Here is a 16458-nt window from a genome sequence, read left to right as displayed (position 1 = left end):
ACAGATGGCACATAGAGTGAGAAGGTGTGTGTTGTTTACACACATCTCTGTGGTGAAAACAGTCGGGGAAGAGGGTTTAGCTGCCATGGTGCTGGACTGTCATGAGGAACAGCCAAAGCATATCCAAAACTCACAGCCACTGATTAAAAGGCTGTCTGATGATCACATCACCAACAGATTTCTCTATTCTCTAACCTCCCCCGTGTAAAAATTAGACCAGAGAATAGCATATAATTCAATCACAAAGCTAAACACACACCAATGACATTAAACTGGCAGAGCACATTATGTCAGATGTCAGACAAGATTGTAGACTAAGATCAGGAATGACGTTATAGTTCTCAGGATAGGCTTCGCTATAATCCTACTTATCAGCAAGTGTCTGTGTGGAAACTCAATCCATCAGCAATGGAGCCAGCATTAAAAGTACTGCACAGTCATTTCATCATCTGCTTTCATAATCTGGTGTTTGCCTGTATTTTAAAGCCCCTCTATAACACACACATTCCTTAATGAAGAAAAGTCTCACATCTAGCATATGTAATACTATAGGCCAGATCCCACAGTGACTGTGCGCTCATAAATTACACTCATGGCAACTTTATCAGGCGCTCCATTAAACTTACACTTTCGTGTGTTGTTCTTCTTTCAGCTGCTCCTTATTTGAGGTCGCCACAGCAGATCATTTGGTCCGCATGTTTCGATTTCACACAGGTTTTACACTGGAAGCCCTTCCTGATGCAACCCTCCCATTTAACCCGGGCTTGGGACCGGCACTGAGAGTTAACTCTTCAGTGGCTGGGTTAGCACCCTGCCGGGGAATCGAACCTGGGCCACGACAATGGGAGCTGGACCACCAGGAGGCAAAACTTGCACTTTCATATAATTATCCAAATAGCCAGCCATGTGGCAATGTATAAAATCTTACAAATACAGGACAAGGGCATCACATAATGTTCACATCAAACATCATAACGAGGGAAAAAGTGAGCTAAGAAACATTGATTGTTCCATAGTTACTGGTGCCAGAAAGGCTGGCTTGAGTATTCAGACGCTGATGATCTCCTGGGACTTTGACTCTGGAGTTTACACAGAATGGCGTGAAAACCAGAAAACATCCAGCGAGCAGTTCTACAGGTGGAAGCACCTTAATGATGAGGGAGGACACAGAAGAATGGTCAGACTGGTGCTGACATGAAAGCTATGGTAACTCAAATAACCATTTCTTAAAACCATGTGGAGCAGAGAAACATTTCAGAATGCACAATATATTGCAGAAATTAGACTACAAAAGCAAAAGTCAACAGGGTTCAATCTGGTCAACCAAAACAGGAAACTGCAGAGGGACTAAAATGAAATTGGTCAGTTGAAGACCAAATGAATGTAGCCTGGTTTGATGCAGATTTCTGCTGAAACATGCAGACGTTAGGGTCAGAATGTGGCATAAACAACATAAAGCCATAGACTCGTCCTGTCTTCTAAAACATTTCAGGCACTTCAGTAGTGGAAATGATTTCATGACCAATCGCTCATTTTTTGTAAATGACATAGCTTATATAATTATGTTTGCTATACAAATGCATCCCTTTATGACCCCAATTTACTTATATAATGGCTACTTCAAACATGATAATGTCACATCTGAAATTGGATCCATGGACAGTGAGTTCAGCGTACTTCACAGGCCTCCCCAGTCACCAGCTCTGAATCCAGTAGAGCATCTTTGGGATGTGCTAGAATGGTTCACATTTTCAATCGAGATTCACAGCATGAACATGCAGCTGAAAACTCTGCAGCAATTATGTGATGCAATCATATCAGCATAGACCAGAATCTCAAAGGAATATTAACCTCTTGTGGTATCCATGCCACAAGGAACTGAAGCTGTTCTGAGAACAAAAGGAGGAGAGCTCAGTATTAGCATAGTGTTCCTAATAAACTAACCATATAGGTCAGCATGAGTTAGGTGATGATGTTGACAGTGTCCCCACCCTGGCATTATTATTATCCATCACAGCTTCCTGTATGCTGTCTGAGGACGTTTGCTCAGCAACAGACCCAGAGGAAGTCACTTTATGTGTGCCATTAAACGCAAAGCACTATAGAGAATGAGAATCATTTCAACACTCGCCCACAACTGAGATGAAAACTACATTCATATATATTCCGTTCTAATGAAAATCCAAAGTAACTCTTATAGCGTGCCCCTACTCTCATTTACCTCCAGAGGACACAACCCATAGGAGATACCGGTAATTACACAGCAGCTGTATTAGACACACAAACACTGCTGATGGGATGAGTCCTTGAGCCACAGTAAGTACTTCAAAATTGCAGATAATCCACAGAAATGTGCCTTTCCTGTTTTTATTGATTATATTGATTTCTAAAACAGTGTCACAATCCATACAGGCATAGGTATTTCATTATTTTAACAACTGTTCATGGTTTTAAAGCAGAGGGGTTGATTATTTTAGCAGGTTGGTCACAGAAGTAAAACTGATACTATAAGCTGTATAAGCTGTACTCTATAAAAGCATACACAGGTACAAACAGTTATTTTTACAAACAATAATCTTAGCTGGCAACAGAAAAACAGAACTTCAGCACACCAGCCCTAGCATATGTTGCACATGACAGCTATTTAACTTTTTAGATGTGTGCCAAGCACCAGTAACAAAAGAGTGAGGCAAAATTCAGTATACTATACTATACAGTACTTCATATCAAGTTATTATTTTACTGGCCAAAGAGAGCACACTAAGGCCTTCTTGTTTTCTCTGAACTCAAGATACCACACCATGCCAATTCCCAGCTAAAATTTCTCCTAGATTACACAGGCACAAAGAGAAATTAATCACTACCATATGCTTCATTTACACTTCAGTGAATTGACATGTCTGCTGGGTGAATCTGGATTGACTGTTGATTTATGGTGATCTCCTGTTTTGCTGCATCAAGGGGTCAGAATAAAATGTTATGGCTAAACCTCAGATGTTGGTAACTCTCTTAAACATCTGGACAAAAACGTACATCAAATGCCTAAAGCTGTATGCAACATTTTAATGTCCATTGGTAGACCAGATTCAACCCTGTGGTTCAGTAATGTAGGTTTCAGTATATACAGATGTTGGACGAGACTGACCATGTGCCTTGTGTATCACTAGTGAGAATGAAAGTGGTATTATTCCTGCTCCCTTGGCATCCCTTGATGCCTGTGCAAGTGTTCAATCCTCCAGGTTTTGGTATTGAGCCTAAATTGACGGTGTCATTGCTTCCCCAAGGCAGGATGTCAGCAGGCACAGCACATAAGAAAATATGAGTTCCATTTGCACACAGTGCTACCTGGTTGCCTGGGCAACAGCTGGGCAAAGGAAGAGTCTGCTTGTCTCTAAGGATCATGGGGGATGGGAGGAGAGGGCACCAGGGATTTTCCACCTGATGTAACCATAGAAACTGACTCACTTGGCTTCCATTGACAAAATAATCACGCTACCCGGGGCTGGATTTATTTTGCAATGGGACCAGAACAAAGATCGGGAATTCTTTAATGGTACACTTTGCCTAACAGGTAATTGAGGGATCATTAAAATGTATCATTACCTACATGGGAAAATCGTATCCTGGTACAGGATGAATGTGCCCACCTGTGCTCTGTGCTGGCACAATAAGCCCCCATATTAGCATAGCTCTTACAGCACAAGGGGAAATATTCATTCATGAGTCATTTTCAGGAAAGATAAGATGTACCTGGATGTTTAACCAAAAGGAGAAACTGCATGCTAGCTAGCAAACAAGTATAAGAACATGCGCCTTCTCCTTAGGGAAACTAAAGCAGAATTTGGTTTAAAATAAGAATTTAATTAATAATGTCCATCTGTTGTAGAGTGTAAAATTTATTAGATGTTGGCAGTGGTAGACAATGGAATCCCAAAGAGATGCCAAGGAAGCTAGAAAAGTGTAATACTCACTCAGACGAGTCTATGAAGTATATTCCAAGGGCTCCAATACTGAGAGCAAAGACTAACACCACCTGGAGAGACAGAAGAGAGAGAAATTAATGATATGTACGAATGAGAATTTTCCATCAGCCTGCATAAAGAGTTAATAACAATCTTGATAATATTACATTACTGGAGATAATATATCATTTAATCCCTGAACATGTTCCCCAATAAACACAGCTCAATATTTCAATAAAGTGAGATGCTGCGAAATCATGAGCCCATCTTCTGCAAAATAGTGTGAGCATCAAATGCTGCAAAATGCTAACTGCTAACTAGAATGTTCGGTTTATAGAAATAAACATGTTATATATGTAATATGAGCCCTTGAAATGAAACTCATTTGATTAGGATCACAAAAATATGAAATCATGTGCTTAGGTAGGTATGAATCAGAAAAATACAAAACAAGCAAAAAGTGTTTGTTGGCCACGTTTAATTCCTCGTAGTCAGGTAGACTTAGGTCACATACACCTCCACAGAGCATGGGAACACATCAGGATGATATTTAATTGAGTGTGTGTGTGTGTGTGTGTGTGTAATGATCAGAGTAGGGTTCTGATACACAGCGCTTTCACCCTTCATATATCTGGGCACTGGCTGGAGAAAGTGGCCCAGCGCAGTGGTGGAGAAGGTGCAGCTCCGAGCTTTAGGGGTCAAATCATTTAATCTTGTTTCAGCTACTCCATGTGAGCTGGGCACCAACCCCTGATCAGATGAAATGGAAACTACTACTATCAAATGGCTGCTATGCTATGGGGCAGAGCACACCAACACACACAAACACACACGTACACACACCCTCGCTATCAGCTTGCTTAATGTTTTATCTGTTACTGCACCTCGCAGTAACCTGATGCTGGACACCTACACTGAAGGCTGTTAATATGCTAAGCGCTATCAGTGCTGCATCGATATGATAGGGGAATTTGCTGACTTTTTTAAAAAAAAAATTCCACAGACGCCACAGGCAGAGAAATTGAATCTCCAGTAGGAACAGCGCAGGAGCAGAAAAGATCTGAAGCCTGAGCAGGAGAGAAAGAAAAGAGGCTGTGAATATGACATGATTTTAGTGCTGTTCTTTGTCAAACTCTAAAAAAAGATTTCAAAGAATAAAGCCGGCATGGTGCTTCTTCATAGTTACAAAAATCATTTGGAAAAATGTCATTTAAAAAATTCATTATGTACAATCTTGTTTCAGTAGTATTATAGGTCAATAATGCATACGGAACTAACAATACCGTTTCTTTCTAAAGGAAAGAAATTTGAAGGAACAGATGGGAAAGCTTGAGGACTGCACCAATAAACGGTTTGAGTCAGCAAAGCTATTGAGTTCTGCATAAATATGTTAAACAATAGCAAGTCCTCAATTTGGTAATAAAACTTTCTGCCAGCTTCAGCTCAGTAAAAAAAAAAAGAGGATATTTCTATGTACGGTGGATTTGATGTTACCTTCAGATACACAACTCATATGACAACACACAGAATGTCATTTCACGTGTATCACAGTAGGCTGCAGGTATCGATACGGGTTTGTTTCTTATCTAAAACTTGTGATCGGTCAAGATCTCTCACTGGTCAAGCTTAAGTTTCGTCCAGTGGAAAGGGTCCTGATAGTCTGGCTAAAGGTGAGATGGAAGGAGCTCCTGCTCGGATTGCCGAAGCCAAAAAAGCCTCTCTACTCGCTCTGTGGACGCCTCAAACATTTAAGACTTGAAACTCGGCACCTCAGTTGACAGCATGTCAGATCAGTGATAGGGAACTGTTCAACAGGAGGTGGCAATCCTGGAGACCTATGTCGACATACTGAAACTTTCAAGCTTATATTTCAACCCTTGACTGTAGTTTGGTTCCCAGAACAAGGTCGAGTGATTTGAGCAGCCATAAAAACCCTTCAAAGTGTACTGTCAATTAAAATATCACTGATGATGTCTGTCTGTGAAGAAAGATGAAGAGAATATTCAGTGAAATAAGCAGTGAAAACATTCCATTTATATGACACAGTAAAAAGAGGGAGAAGTCATGGATCTCTTTTAGAATAATACCTGTAGCTTGCTCTAACTGTAGCTCATAAAAAGAGATAATATGTGGATCTACAGTAAGTCCAGCTGTCATGGCCATCATTTCCCTGGCTCGAGTATTATCTCTGAAAACGTTTCAGTTCCCTCTCCTGGATAAACACCCCTCAGCAGTGTTCCACATATAACCCAGCCTTCTTTCCATACCTCGGGCACAGCAGTTGTTGACTCAGCCTGGCTTTACTCTTACACAGTAGAGCATTTAGTACACCTGGTAGTCTGTTAGTTATTTTATTGGTATCCTGCATTATCTAACGAGAAACTCCCCACTGCATTTTTAATAAGCTTCTTTATCTGAGTAACAGCCTGAGGAAAAGTGACACAAAAAAGAGCCTGCATGTCCTGTGATAAAGATATTATATATAAAAAAAGAGAGAGAGAGACTATGAGCCTGTTTCGAAGGCTGTGTGTTAGATCACTATAGAGGGCATTGTGAGCTTGCTCTGAACTTTACTGTAATCCCAACAACAGGTATGAAAACTATTCTCGCAGTGACGTGCATCAACACCAGTGCATCTTTCACCATGAGAAAACAGAGAGAGGAAAAAAGAGCCTGAGCAAAAGTTAATGGAGAACTGGGAAGTGAGAGTTGATCACAGATGAGCTGAGTTGATTATACTGTTTGTAAAATGAGACAGTTATTCAGCTAGAAACAAATAATTGATTCTCAGAGTAGATTTTCAAATAAACAATGAGAACAATGAAACAATGGCTGTGAGGTTAATGCACACACACACACACACACACATTCACTCACACACACACACATACACACACAATTATATGAAAGTCCAACCAACAACCAATTTAGAAGAATAAAAACAAATTAAACAGTCATATTTATTACTTGAGCAGTGGATTATGTCTGTAAACCACAGCATGGCAATGTAACAGTAATTATGTCCCACCTCACTTCCTGTCTAGAGCCAATCTGAATTTATGTCGTTATTATAGAGGAAGCATGTTAAACAAGCTTATACATACGCCTGGCCTACAGGGCCCTGGTTCTGTACAGCTTGCACATGTGACTTATTAAACTGAGAAGCGACAGAGGTATTTTGTCAAGCATAGTATTACGGCAGTCATGTATTGTGCCGTTTCAGGTTGGATCATGGGACAAGGTGTTAACAATCTATCTGAGCACTGCACAGCCCCTCACATCTATTCACCCACACACATGCACATGCCCTCGAATACACACACGGCAGCACACTGGACTATTTACTGAACTAATGAATTTAAGATTTGTCTAGCATATGTTAACCACACACCATTAGCAACTCTGGCTTTTATTCCCAAAACCTCTTTCTGTTTCTTCTTTCGATTAGCCTGATTTTCAGGTAACACTATCACCAAGAACAGAGCCAACGCTACCAACTCAGGGCTCCGCTGGGAAACAAGGAGCATGACGAGGCAGAATTACAGCTTTCTTCATTCATGAATGGTGTGCACAATCAATAAGTATTTGACTATTCTTCAGAGAAACTATACTAAATCCAGTTCCTAGGTTTTCTGGAAAACCCCAAAGCCCAGCAGTCTTTAAGCTTCCTGTATTTCCCAGTTATCCTGTCTATGTAAGAGCTCTGAAAACAGAAAGAATGCACCATCCCTACACCATGCTAACAATTTTACACATCTAGCACCAAGTAATCAAAGGAACAGGCAAACGCTATCTGATTACACAAATCAGAAATCAGAGAAGACTTTAGAAGAGAGTAAACACAACACTCTGAGTGTGTGTACAAAGCCAGCTCTGTATATAAGAGGTAGCTGAGGGACGTGAATGCAGGGTTCACTTACATTAAACACCAAGGGAGAGTCCCTGCAGGAACCTGTGCCTCCTGCCTCGAGTGCTTCAGTCCCAATGACGTCAATCACAGAGGCAGAATCACAACCTCACCTGATTCAGGAGCGCTGGGTCTTAAAGATTTAAACCACTGACTACACTGAGTTAGTTTGAAAGGAGGGTTAAATTCATTCCAGATATTTCAAGGTTGAACACTTAAGCTCTTCTAGCTATTTATAATATCACGAGTCAAAGATTTTCTAAATGTGCTGACCGTGATGTAGCTCTGATTTTAATACTCAATGCTTTTGACTGAAAAGGGCAAACTAGTTACAAAATAACACAAAAATATACAACCTAATATGTATACAGGCACAGTATCAGTATCAGTATTCACCTGTATGCAACAACACAAATATCAACACAAAACAAAGCTTTTTCTAAATCACTAGGGCTACACAGTAAACAATGTTTTGTGTTTGCTGTTTAGACCGGTGAATAATTCACCACCTGACTCCATGGGAAATGTCACCCTCTGGACACTGGCTGCCAATTAGCCTCTTAGCAGGAAGTGCAGCATTGATTTGAAAAGATGCTTGAAGTAATCTACACCCAAAAAAATTTATACACACTGAGCTCACTGTCTGTACATGTTACACAACTGGAGTCCAGTGAACATCATCACAAATTGCTTTACTTAACACAAACATTAAGAGGAGGTGGACAAATGAAACATTTCTTGGCTAGCCTAGTAAAAGCTCCAACACATGCCCAGTAATGTGTTTTGGTAATTAACTAGATTTTAAGTGGCTGAAAAATAGCTAGCGTAATTTAATTAACCAGGTAAGCACATTAATACAATCGTATTAGGAATGTGCATAGGGATGTAACAGAGAAAATGAACTCAAATACCCAGGGATAAGACAACTATATTCCTAGTCTCTTTTTTTTTTTAGTCTTGATAATGTCTCTACTTTTCTGCTATTTGCTGTGTTGTTCCCTACTTGCATCAGACATAAATATGTTATTTTAGTCTGGCTTGCATTTTCATCTTTGCTTGACAGATTGTGTTTAAAAGCCAGATAACTCCACAGACTAAAAACTTGTTTTTCCCTATATTTCTCCTCAATCTGTTCACCTACCAGTTCCCACCCACTAGGCAATTCTCTCATATCCTATGACAACAATCACCCGGGGAGGATAAAAACTTCCTCCAAGACACATGAAGCCAGCCAACTGTGTCATTCCTAACTTCTGCTCATGCTCCATCACACACTGTCTGCCTTCTTCCACATACATGAGCACATAGACAGTTACTGTGGGTGTGGAGTTTCATATGTTCTCCCTGTGATTGCACGGGGTTCCTCCGGGTAGGAGGTAGGTGTTTTGGCTACTCTACATTGTGAATAGTATGTGAATGCGATGGGATAGGCTCCAGATTCATGGCAACTTTGATAGCCGTATTTGACAGGAGTTTTTAAAAGAAAAAAAACTATGACCAGAACCTTCCCAACAAACCTGCTTATCTGAGATGTCTGGGCTAGTGATTTGTCCACTATACTGTTTGCACAAATCCAAGCATTCCAACTCGCACCACTTTTTCGTCCCACTTAAAACCAGACAGAGAAAATGCTATGGTCTAACATTACACATACACTGTCAACAAAAGTTTAGCTCTTTTACTAGCTTAGAACAAACTTCTTGCATTAGCCAGCTGAAAAACACTAGATATGACATCTTAATTCCATTATATTAGAAATACCTCAATAATCCCCACACGCTATTCCCTGGATAGAACTGGACGGAGCACTAACAAAATGGTCCCCAGAAAGCCTCAGAGAGCAGCAATTCCTTCATAACTATGCCAGGCCATCCTACTAATCCTCACTCTATCAATCAGCATTACAGCCAAATTTAAACATACTGCAATAAATAGCGAGTGAAGACAGTGTGTCACTCAATCCTCATGCCTGCGTAAAAACTTGCACATCATAAAACTAAATAAATATACCTCTAGGCAGACAGCCACACTTCAGTGGTTCTGTTACAAATACAGTTTATGAAAACCGAACCACAAACTATTACACGATGGGTTGTGATGATATGAGAAAAATGATAAAACTATTAATGCATGCCATTATGGTTTCATCTATTAGTTCCCAAGTATTTAATTTCCTTTTCACCGTAACCCTGCAAGCGAGCATTAATAGCTCCTCAGAAGCCATACAGAGAGAAATCTGGTCTCAATGTATGCATGATTGTCAAACATCATTTCTAATACAATATATGACTCTTTATTCTCAGCACTTGTCACATGACTAGAAAAGGGATGAAGGCAATGCCTGTGCTAGGAACTCAATAACTAAATTTATCTTTATATTTTAAAAAATTCAGCTCATACAGCTCAGTGAAACGTGCGAACCTGCTGTACTTGTCTAAAGGAGCAGGGCGGGATGGAGAGGAAGGGAAGCATCTGTCTTACTGAGGAGTGATTTATGGCAAATGGGAGAAAGCAGCAGATGAACCAACAAAGGATGAGGGAAACAGGCAGGTCCTTAAGGCCTTCAGTTAAGGTCTGTAAAATGAATTGTTTGTTAATCAATACTTTTACACTACACCAACTTCACCGTACCATAGAAAGCTGAGTCTACTAACATTTCCTTATTGTACTGTATTCCTTTTGAGTATCTTAAACCAAAAAAAAATTCCAGACAAGTGTTTCTGTAGATATCTGAACTGAAATGAACAGAGATCGATCTTCAACGAAGGTTTAAATAACATTTTTTTAATATTCTGCAAGTTAAGCTACAATAATAATCTAGCAAAATAATAATTTTTGGGGGGTTTTTTGCACATATGGTGGAGTCCAGTCTTTAATATTTTATAATATAAGTTCAACATCCCTAGGCCATATGCTCTTCAATGCAAACAAACATAAAATATTTTTAAATCAGCCCACTGGCACTCTACAGCCTATACATCACAGCAATGCATCTAATTACAGCTCAGTATTAATTATTACACCCATGTCCAGGCTGTCTCATACGTCTAGCCTACATGATGAGATCTCTACAATAAAATCTCAACCTTGCAATATCTTGAATTTACTGAAAAATACGATGTTATAAAGATCCTTTCCCATTACTATATCAGATAGATACTGTGACAGAATCATCTAGCCCATCCATTCAAGACAAAATACTCTAGGCACAGGATGTCCCAATACTGCACTCATCACCATCATAAATGGTGGCTGACAGCAAATATTGAGGAGAGTATACTGACAGGCTGACATAGCCAAAAATGATGTGTCAAAGCAAGCCTGCATGAGAGGAAAGGACATTGAGGAGCCCCAGCTGAAAGGATAAGGCACTACGTCAAGCTGGGCTTTACAACCCTGTTTCACTGACCTTGAGTGATGACCGGCCTAAAGAAGCACAGTGGATATTATAATGGGATTTTGCAGTGGCCTGTGACGCATGCAGGAAGATGAGCACTGTGATTGGTCCAGCTTGGAGGTGGGAGGATGTGCAGCATGTGACTAGAATACAGACTGGCTCCCTGAAGTGCTTGTGCACAGGTCACTGTCTGCATAGCAAGGACATCAGAACATGTGTGTCCATAGTTTAGCATCAAAGTGTATGTTCTCATGTCCTGGTCTTGTGTATTATTCATTTTTGGGCTCAAATAATTTTGTAAACAAGGCATGGGTTGGATCATTTCCTACACACACAATACTATGACTTTAGCAGGGGTTGATTCATGTTTTGTCGGCATACTATCGGTTTAGCATGGGTTGCTTTCGGTCTATAAATATAATATTTTACAGATGATCAATTTTGCTTCAGCCTGACTCATGTAGAGTAGTAAATATGTTGCCATAAATATTACCAGAATCTGATTTAATTCACAAGTTATTGCACACACATACATACACACACACACACAACTTCAAACCCTTGACATTCAGTGAGTCTGTTGGTGGAATTCTATCTCCCAGCATGCATTTATGAAAAATGTGTGTAATATTCTTTCGTTCATTTTAGTATTTTGGTCCCAAATTTGATGCTGACTTTCAGAGCATGTTCTCCCCTATGTGTCTGTGTGTGATTCCTCCAGGTTCTCTGGCTTAAGTTCATCTCCGAAAACAAGGTGGCAGGTGAATAGACCTGAATGCTATGCAATAAGGAAAGCAAAATCTTGACAGTGTCTATTGTACTTCTAGCAGATCACAGTAATTAAACAGCAAATCCAGTATCATCACAACCTGTGTTCAAACACCATCTGCGTCACCAGCCCTGACATAATCACAGGTGAAGGGATGTCGCCAACGCAAAGACACTCCATGTTGTTTATTTGCTGGTAACTTTATGGATATTCTGGTCAATTTTACAGGTCGAATACAGACGAAAATCCTAACCCTAACCCTACTGTGTATAACTGTAACATGTCTTCATTTTCACCAGCCTTGTTCAAATAGGAAGCAATTGCACACTGTACTAGTTGAATTAAATGTTAACTGAAGTTGATTTAATCAACTGTCTTTATAAATCACAAGAATGTAAAGTGGATTTGCACACACTTAGCTGGTTTCATTGGGGTAATAAACTATATTGGATTGTATAACAAAGCAGTGGATGGCTAGAGTAATCTAAGAGCCCAATACAGACAATTTACAGATTGTATTTATTTAATCCAGGCTTATACAGTTCAATTTTCAGCCAGACTTTGCCACAGCTAAAAAAAAACTAATCACGGGCTGAGATCAGTGGTCTTGAAATTCATTACATGCCTCAATCACGAATGGCCAAGTCTGAAAGCCACCAATAGAACTTGAAATGAGAAATGAAGTCATATTTGAGCAAAGGATCATTTAGATTGCTGAATTGATCACATTTTTAACCAGCCTACGTGTCTGACCAGTTCCAAAACTATCACACATACTCATGGACAGAAAAATATATATCTTTGTTACGTTTAGTTCACTTTAAACAATGGGTAGTACTTCTTGTCCTCCTTTACTTATCCAAGAGCAGCTCCAATCGCTTCTATTTTACCTTTTTAAACATTTACTCCAGGCATAACATTGCTACTAGTATACTTAGGGTTTGATTGTGTTTTCACAGGGTAGTTTTCTGCATGAGCCTGGACTATTTGCTGATTAATGACTAAATGCAGCAACTGTACTTAATCACAGGACTATCGTTAAAATATTCATCACCTTATCTGGCATGAAACAGGCTTTAGCTATAATGACAAACCAAAATAAAGTTCTAACATCCAGGTCAGTCTGAATTTAAAAGAATTGGTAGGTAATAAACATCAATGTCCAAATCCCTGACCATGATGCCCTCTCTATTATATAACTAAATGCTAATCAATGGTATGTTAAAACCATACCATAAAGGTTCTACCAAAAATAGGGTTATTTACAACATACACTGTACATCATATGTTACATTCATAAAATGCTACCGTTAAGGTCTCCCATAAGAGTGGCATCCAGACAATGATTCAGCTGTAAGCAGTGAAAGGCCATTCTGTTCCCCAGCATTGAGCTGTGTGTGCTGAACCTGTGGAGGAAGTGTGTGACATTTCCCTGCTGAGATTTGCGCGGAGCAGTATCCCTGCTTATCAAGCCTTCTGTCACCATGTTATAGCTATTCTACCCTATTACAGCACATGTAGCCACAAAACCCTGTAGCCTATAGGTGAAAAAGGTACATTTGTCTCCCTCGTGGACTTGTTATGGGTAAGAGAAGTCTTGCATTTTCCTTTATTTATTAGAGAATTAACTGTAATTCTAACTCTATGCTAGAGTTATGACTAATGTACAGTACGTGTTTGAGAGTTTTGACCCTCTACAACATAGAGTAAAATGAACTACACAAATAAAAAGCATCTCTAGAATGTTAACTGTAATTACATTCCTAACTAGAAAACAATCTGTTCATCTGTCTACAAGCACTGAAGAAGAAAATGAGCTCAGACTCAAAACTTTTTGATGGATAGCAACTTATAGTTGCTACCGGCTCCAGGCAAGTTACCTGCTATAGGCAATTCTCACTCGGCTACAGTGCTATAGGTTTACCAACAGGCCACAAATAAGTTTTAAAATTCTAAGTTTTAACAGAAACGTGATAAAAAATATGCTGATTCAATGCATGTAAAAAAAAAAAAAAGTATCTAATTCAGATAGAGTTGAAAATAGGTCCAGTAAATATTTATTATTAAAATAGCAGTAAATTAGAAAGCAGTAAATTATTTATTCAATAGAGGCTTAAGTGTTTATGGGATATAAGTAGTATTTTTAGTCAAACACTGCTAATCTTGTCTTTGTTGGATTAGTTTTAGTTTAATTGTTTCATTTAATGCTCCAGCTGTTCATCTTGTTATCAACATTGAATAATAACATATGGAGTATGGCCACATTCCATATACTGCAGTAGCAGTGCAGTATAAATAATCTATTACCTCACTGACTTCAGGTCTCATACTAGATATTTTTAGCTCACAGATCAAGGTACAGGGCCTGTTCTGGGTTAAGTCCTGGTTTTGAGGGTTTCCATTAACAGTGTGCTGAATTTTAGGGAAATTCACACTAGAATATGATGAACAGAAGCAAACCCAGCAAATCATCTGCACTATTGATACACAGCCTGCTCCACATCTTGGTTTACCTCTCCTCCCTGGATAGGTCAGTAGAACACACAAAAACATACCAAAGTGAATAATGGGATTTATGGCATCAGAGGGCTGGAACATTTAGCTGTTTGTGGTGATGTGGATCTGCAGGGCTCCATGGTATTCAGATATCTGCATAAAAAGAGGGTACAGGAGTGCATACAGGATACACAGTGCACATATGACTGATGCTTAGTGCACAAGCTACTGGTCTGAGAAGGTCAGTTTCCATCCATGAACTGACGGTAAAGATATCAAACCGAAGGTGATGGCAGCTCTGACTTTACCATTTAGCTGATACTGAAAAGAGCTGGACCAAGTATCTTGAGCATCACCAGTATATGTCTGTCATCTAGGCTTTGTCAAAGCAGAATACCCGAGTTCCTAGATCGGCCCCCTGAGACTTACACCATATGGGCCCTCCTACAGCTGACTACCAAGTCACATATTTCTTGCTGGGCCAAAACACCTGTGCTAATGCCTGTCTCCTGTTAGATCTAATAAGAAGACCAAGGAGAAAAGATCATGAAAAACCCAGCAATGACTCTGACATCAGTCAGTGTTGGGGCTGTGTACAGTCCTTAAGTAGCAATTAAGTGGTTTAAAGCATTCGATGTTAGTTGGAAAGTGTATTGGATTTAGAGGCCTTGGCAATTAACTTGGCAATGGTTGATATACAGTTTTCATAAGAAGCCCTTCACTCATGGCACCAAACAATGTGCTAGTTCAGTGTATTGTTAGACAAAGGATAGAAATACATGCATTACCAGGCAATTCCTGTCTCTACAAGGCTTTGACTTCTATGCTGAGTAGCAGGTGGGAGCACAGCATGAAAATGCGGGAGTCTCTGGGTGTCTTCCTCCAACAGCCTTGCCATGGCACGAAAAAGGTGTATCTGAAAAGCTAGGCCTTATGCAAATATAGCAAAGAAGCCTTTACCCAGCTGTCCACATGATGTAAAAGTAAACATGATACATGAGACCAGGCCACCTTCTTCCACTGCACCATGATGCTCACATGCCCATTGTAGGTGCTTTTGGCAGTGGACAAGGGTGAGTATGGGCATTTTGCCCGGTCTGCAGTGCATTGTGTGTTCTGACACCTTTCTGTCATAGCCAGCATGTACTACAGTAGCTCTTCTTGTGAGATCAGACCAGACAGTATAGCTCCCCATGAGCATCAAAGAGCCTTTGGCACCCATGTCCCTGTCGCTGGTGCAACGGTTGCCCTTCCTTGGACCTTGGCACGTTTGGTAGGTACTAACCAATGCATACCAGGAACACCCCACAAGACCCCTGGTTTTGCAGATGCTCTGATCCAGTCTTCTAGCCATCACTATTTGGCCCTGGTCAAAATTACTTAGATTCTGACACTTGCCTATTTTTCCATCAAATTTGAGAACTGAATGTCAGCTTGCTTTCACTTCTTAAAAAGTGCCAATGTAATGAAATAATCATTGTCATTCACTACGCCTGTCAGTGGTTTTAATGTTATGGCCAGTATATGGTGTATGTAAAAAGATGTTTTGGTAAACTTGTGCACACTGGAAAAAAATAATTTTAGGAACATGCTACTATTCCTAAGGAGAGAAGCCAAAAGGAAGACAGACATTTGGCAGAGCATTCAGCTTTAGCTCTGTTAATATGAGGGTTTTATATGTGAGGATATGCGTGGTGCTGTGGTTTTATTCAAGTTGCAGCACTGCTGCTAGTATGAGTCACAGCGTGAACTGTCATTAGTGATTACAGCAGGCTGATTCATGCTTGGACCAACATGGTTGACACATTCAGCACAGGCCTTTACTGGTACATTGCATGCAAACGCACACACACACACACACACACACACACACACAATTAGAAACAGGAGGAATTAAAACACATTTAGTGTTACTGTATGAATTCGG

General features: G+C 39.9%; 1 protein-coding gene across 21 annotated transcripts in view; it reads right to left on the bottom strand.

Moving 5' to 3' along the window:
• Positions 1 to 16458, bottom strand: part of kcnma1a (potassium large conductance calcium-activated channel, subfamily M, alpha member 1a) — a 133309-nt gene that overhangs the window by 65054 nt on the left and 51797 nt on the right. For 20 of the 21 annotated variants that reach the window (XM_058384829.1, XM_058384687.1, XM_058384758.1 and 17 more), the window contains exon 3: positions 3972 to 4033. In XM_058384829.1, coding sequence (XP_058240812.1) covers positions 3972 to 4033 — 62 coding nt within the window. Of the gene's footprint in view, positions 1 to 626; positions 902 to 3971; positions 4034 to 16458 lie in introns of those variants that run through there. The other variant, XM_058384813.1, reaches the window with a different exon arrangement.

This window comes from Hemibagrus wyckioides, linkage group LG03, assembly GCF_019097595.1.
Source record: "Hemibagrus wyckioides isolate EC202008001 linkage group LG03, SWU_Hwy_1.0, whole genome shotgun sequence".
Lineage (NCBI taxonomy): Eukaryota > Metazoa > Chordata > Actinopteri > Siluriformes > Bagridae > Hemibagrus > Hemibagrus wyckioides.
This window is presented reverse-complemented; position numbering and strand designations above follow the sequence as displayed.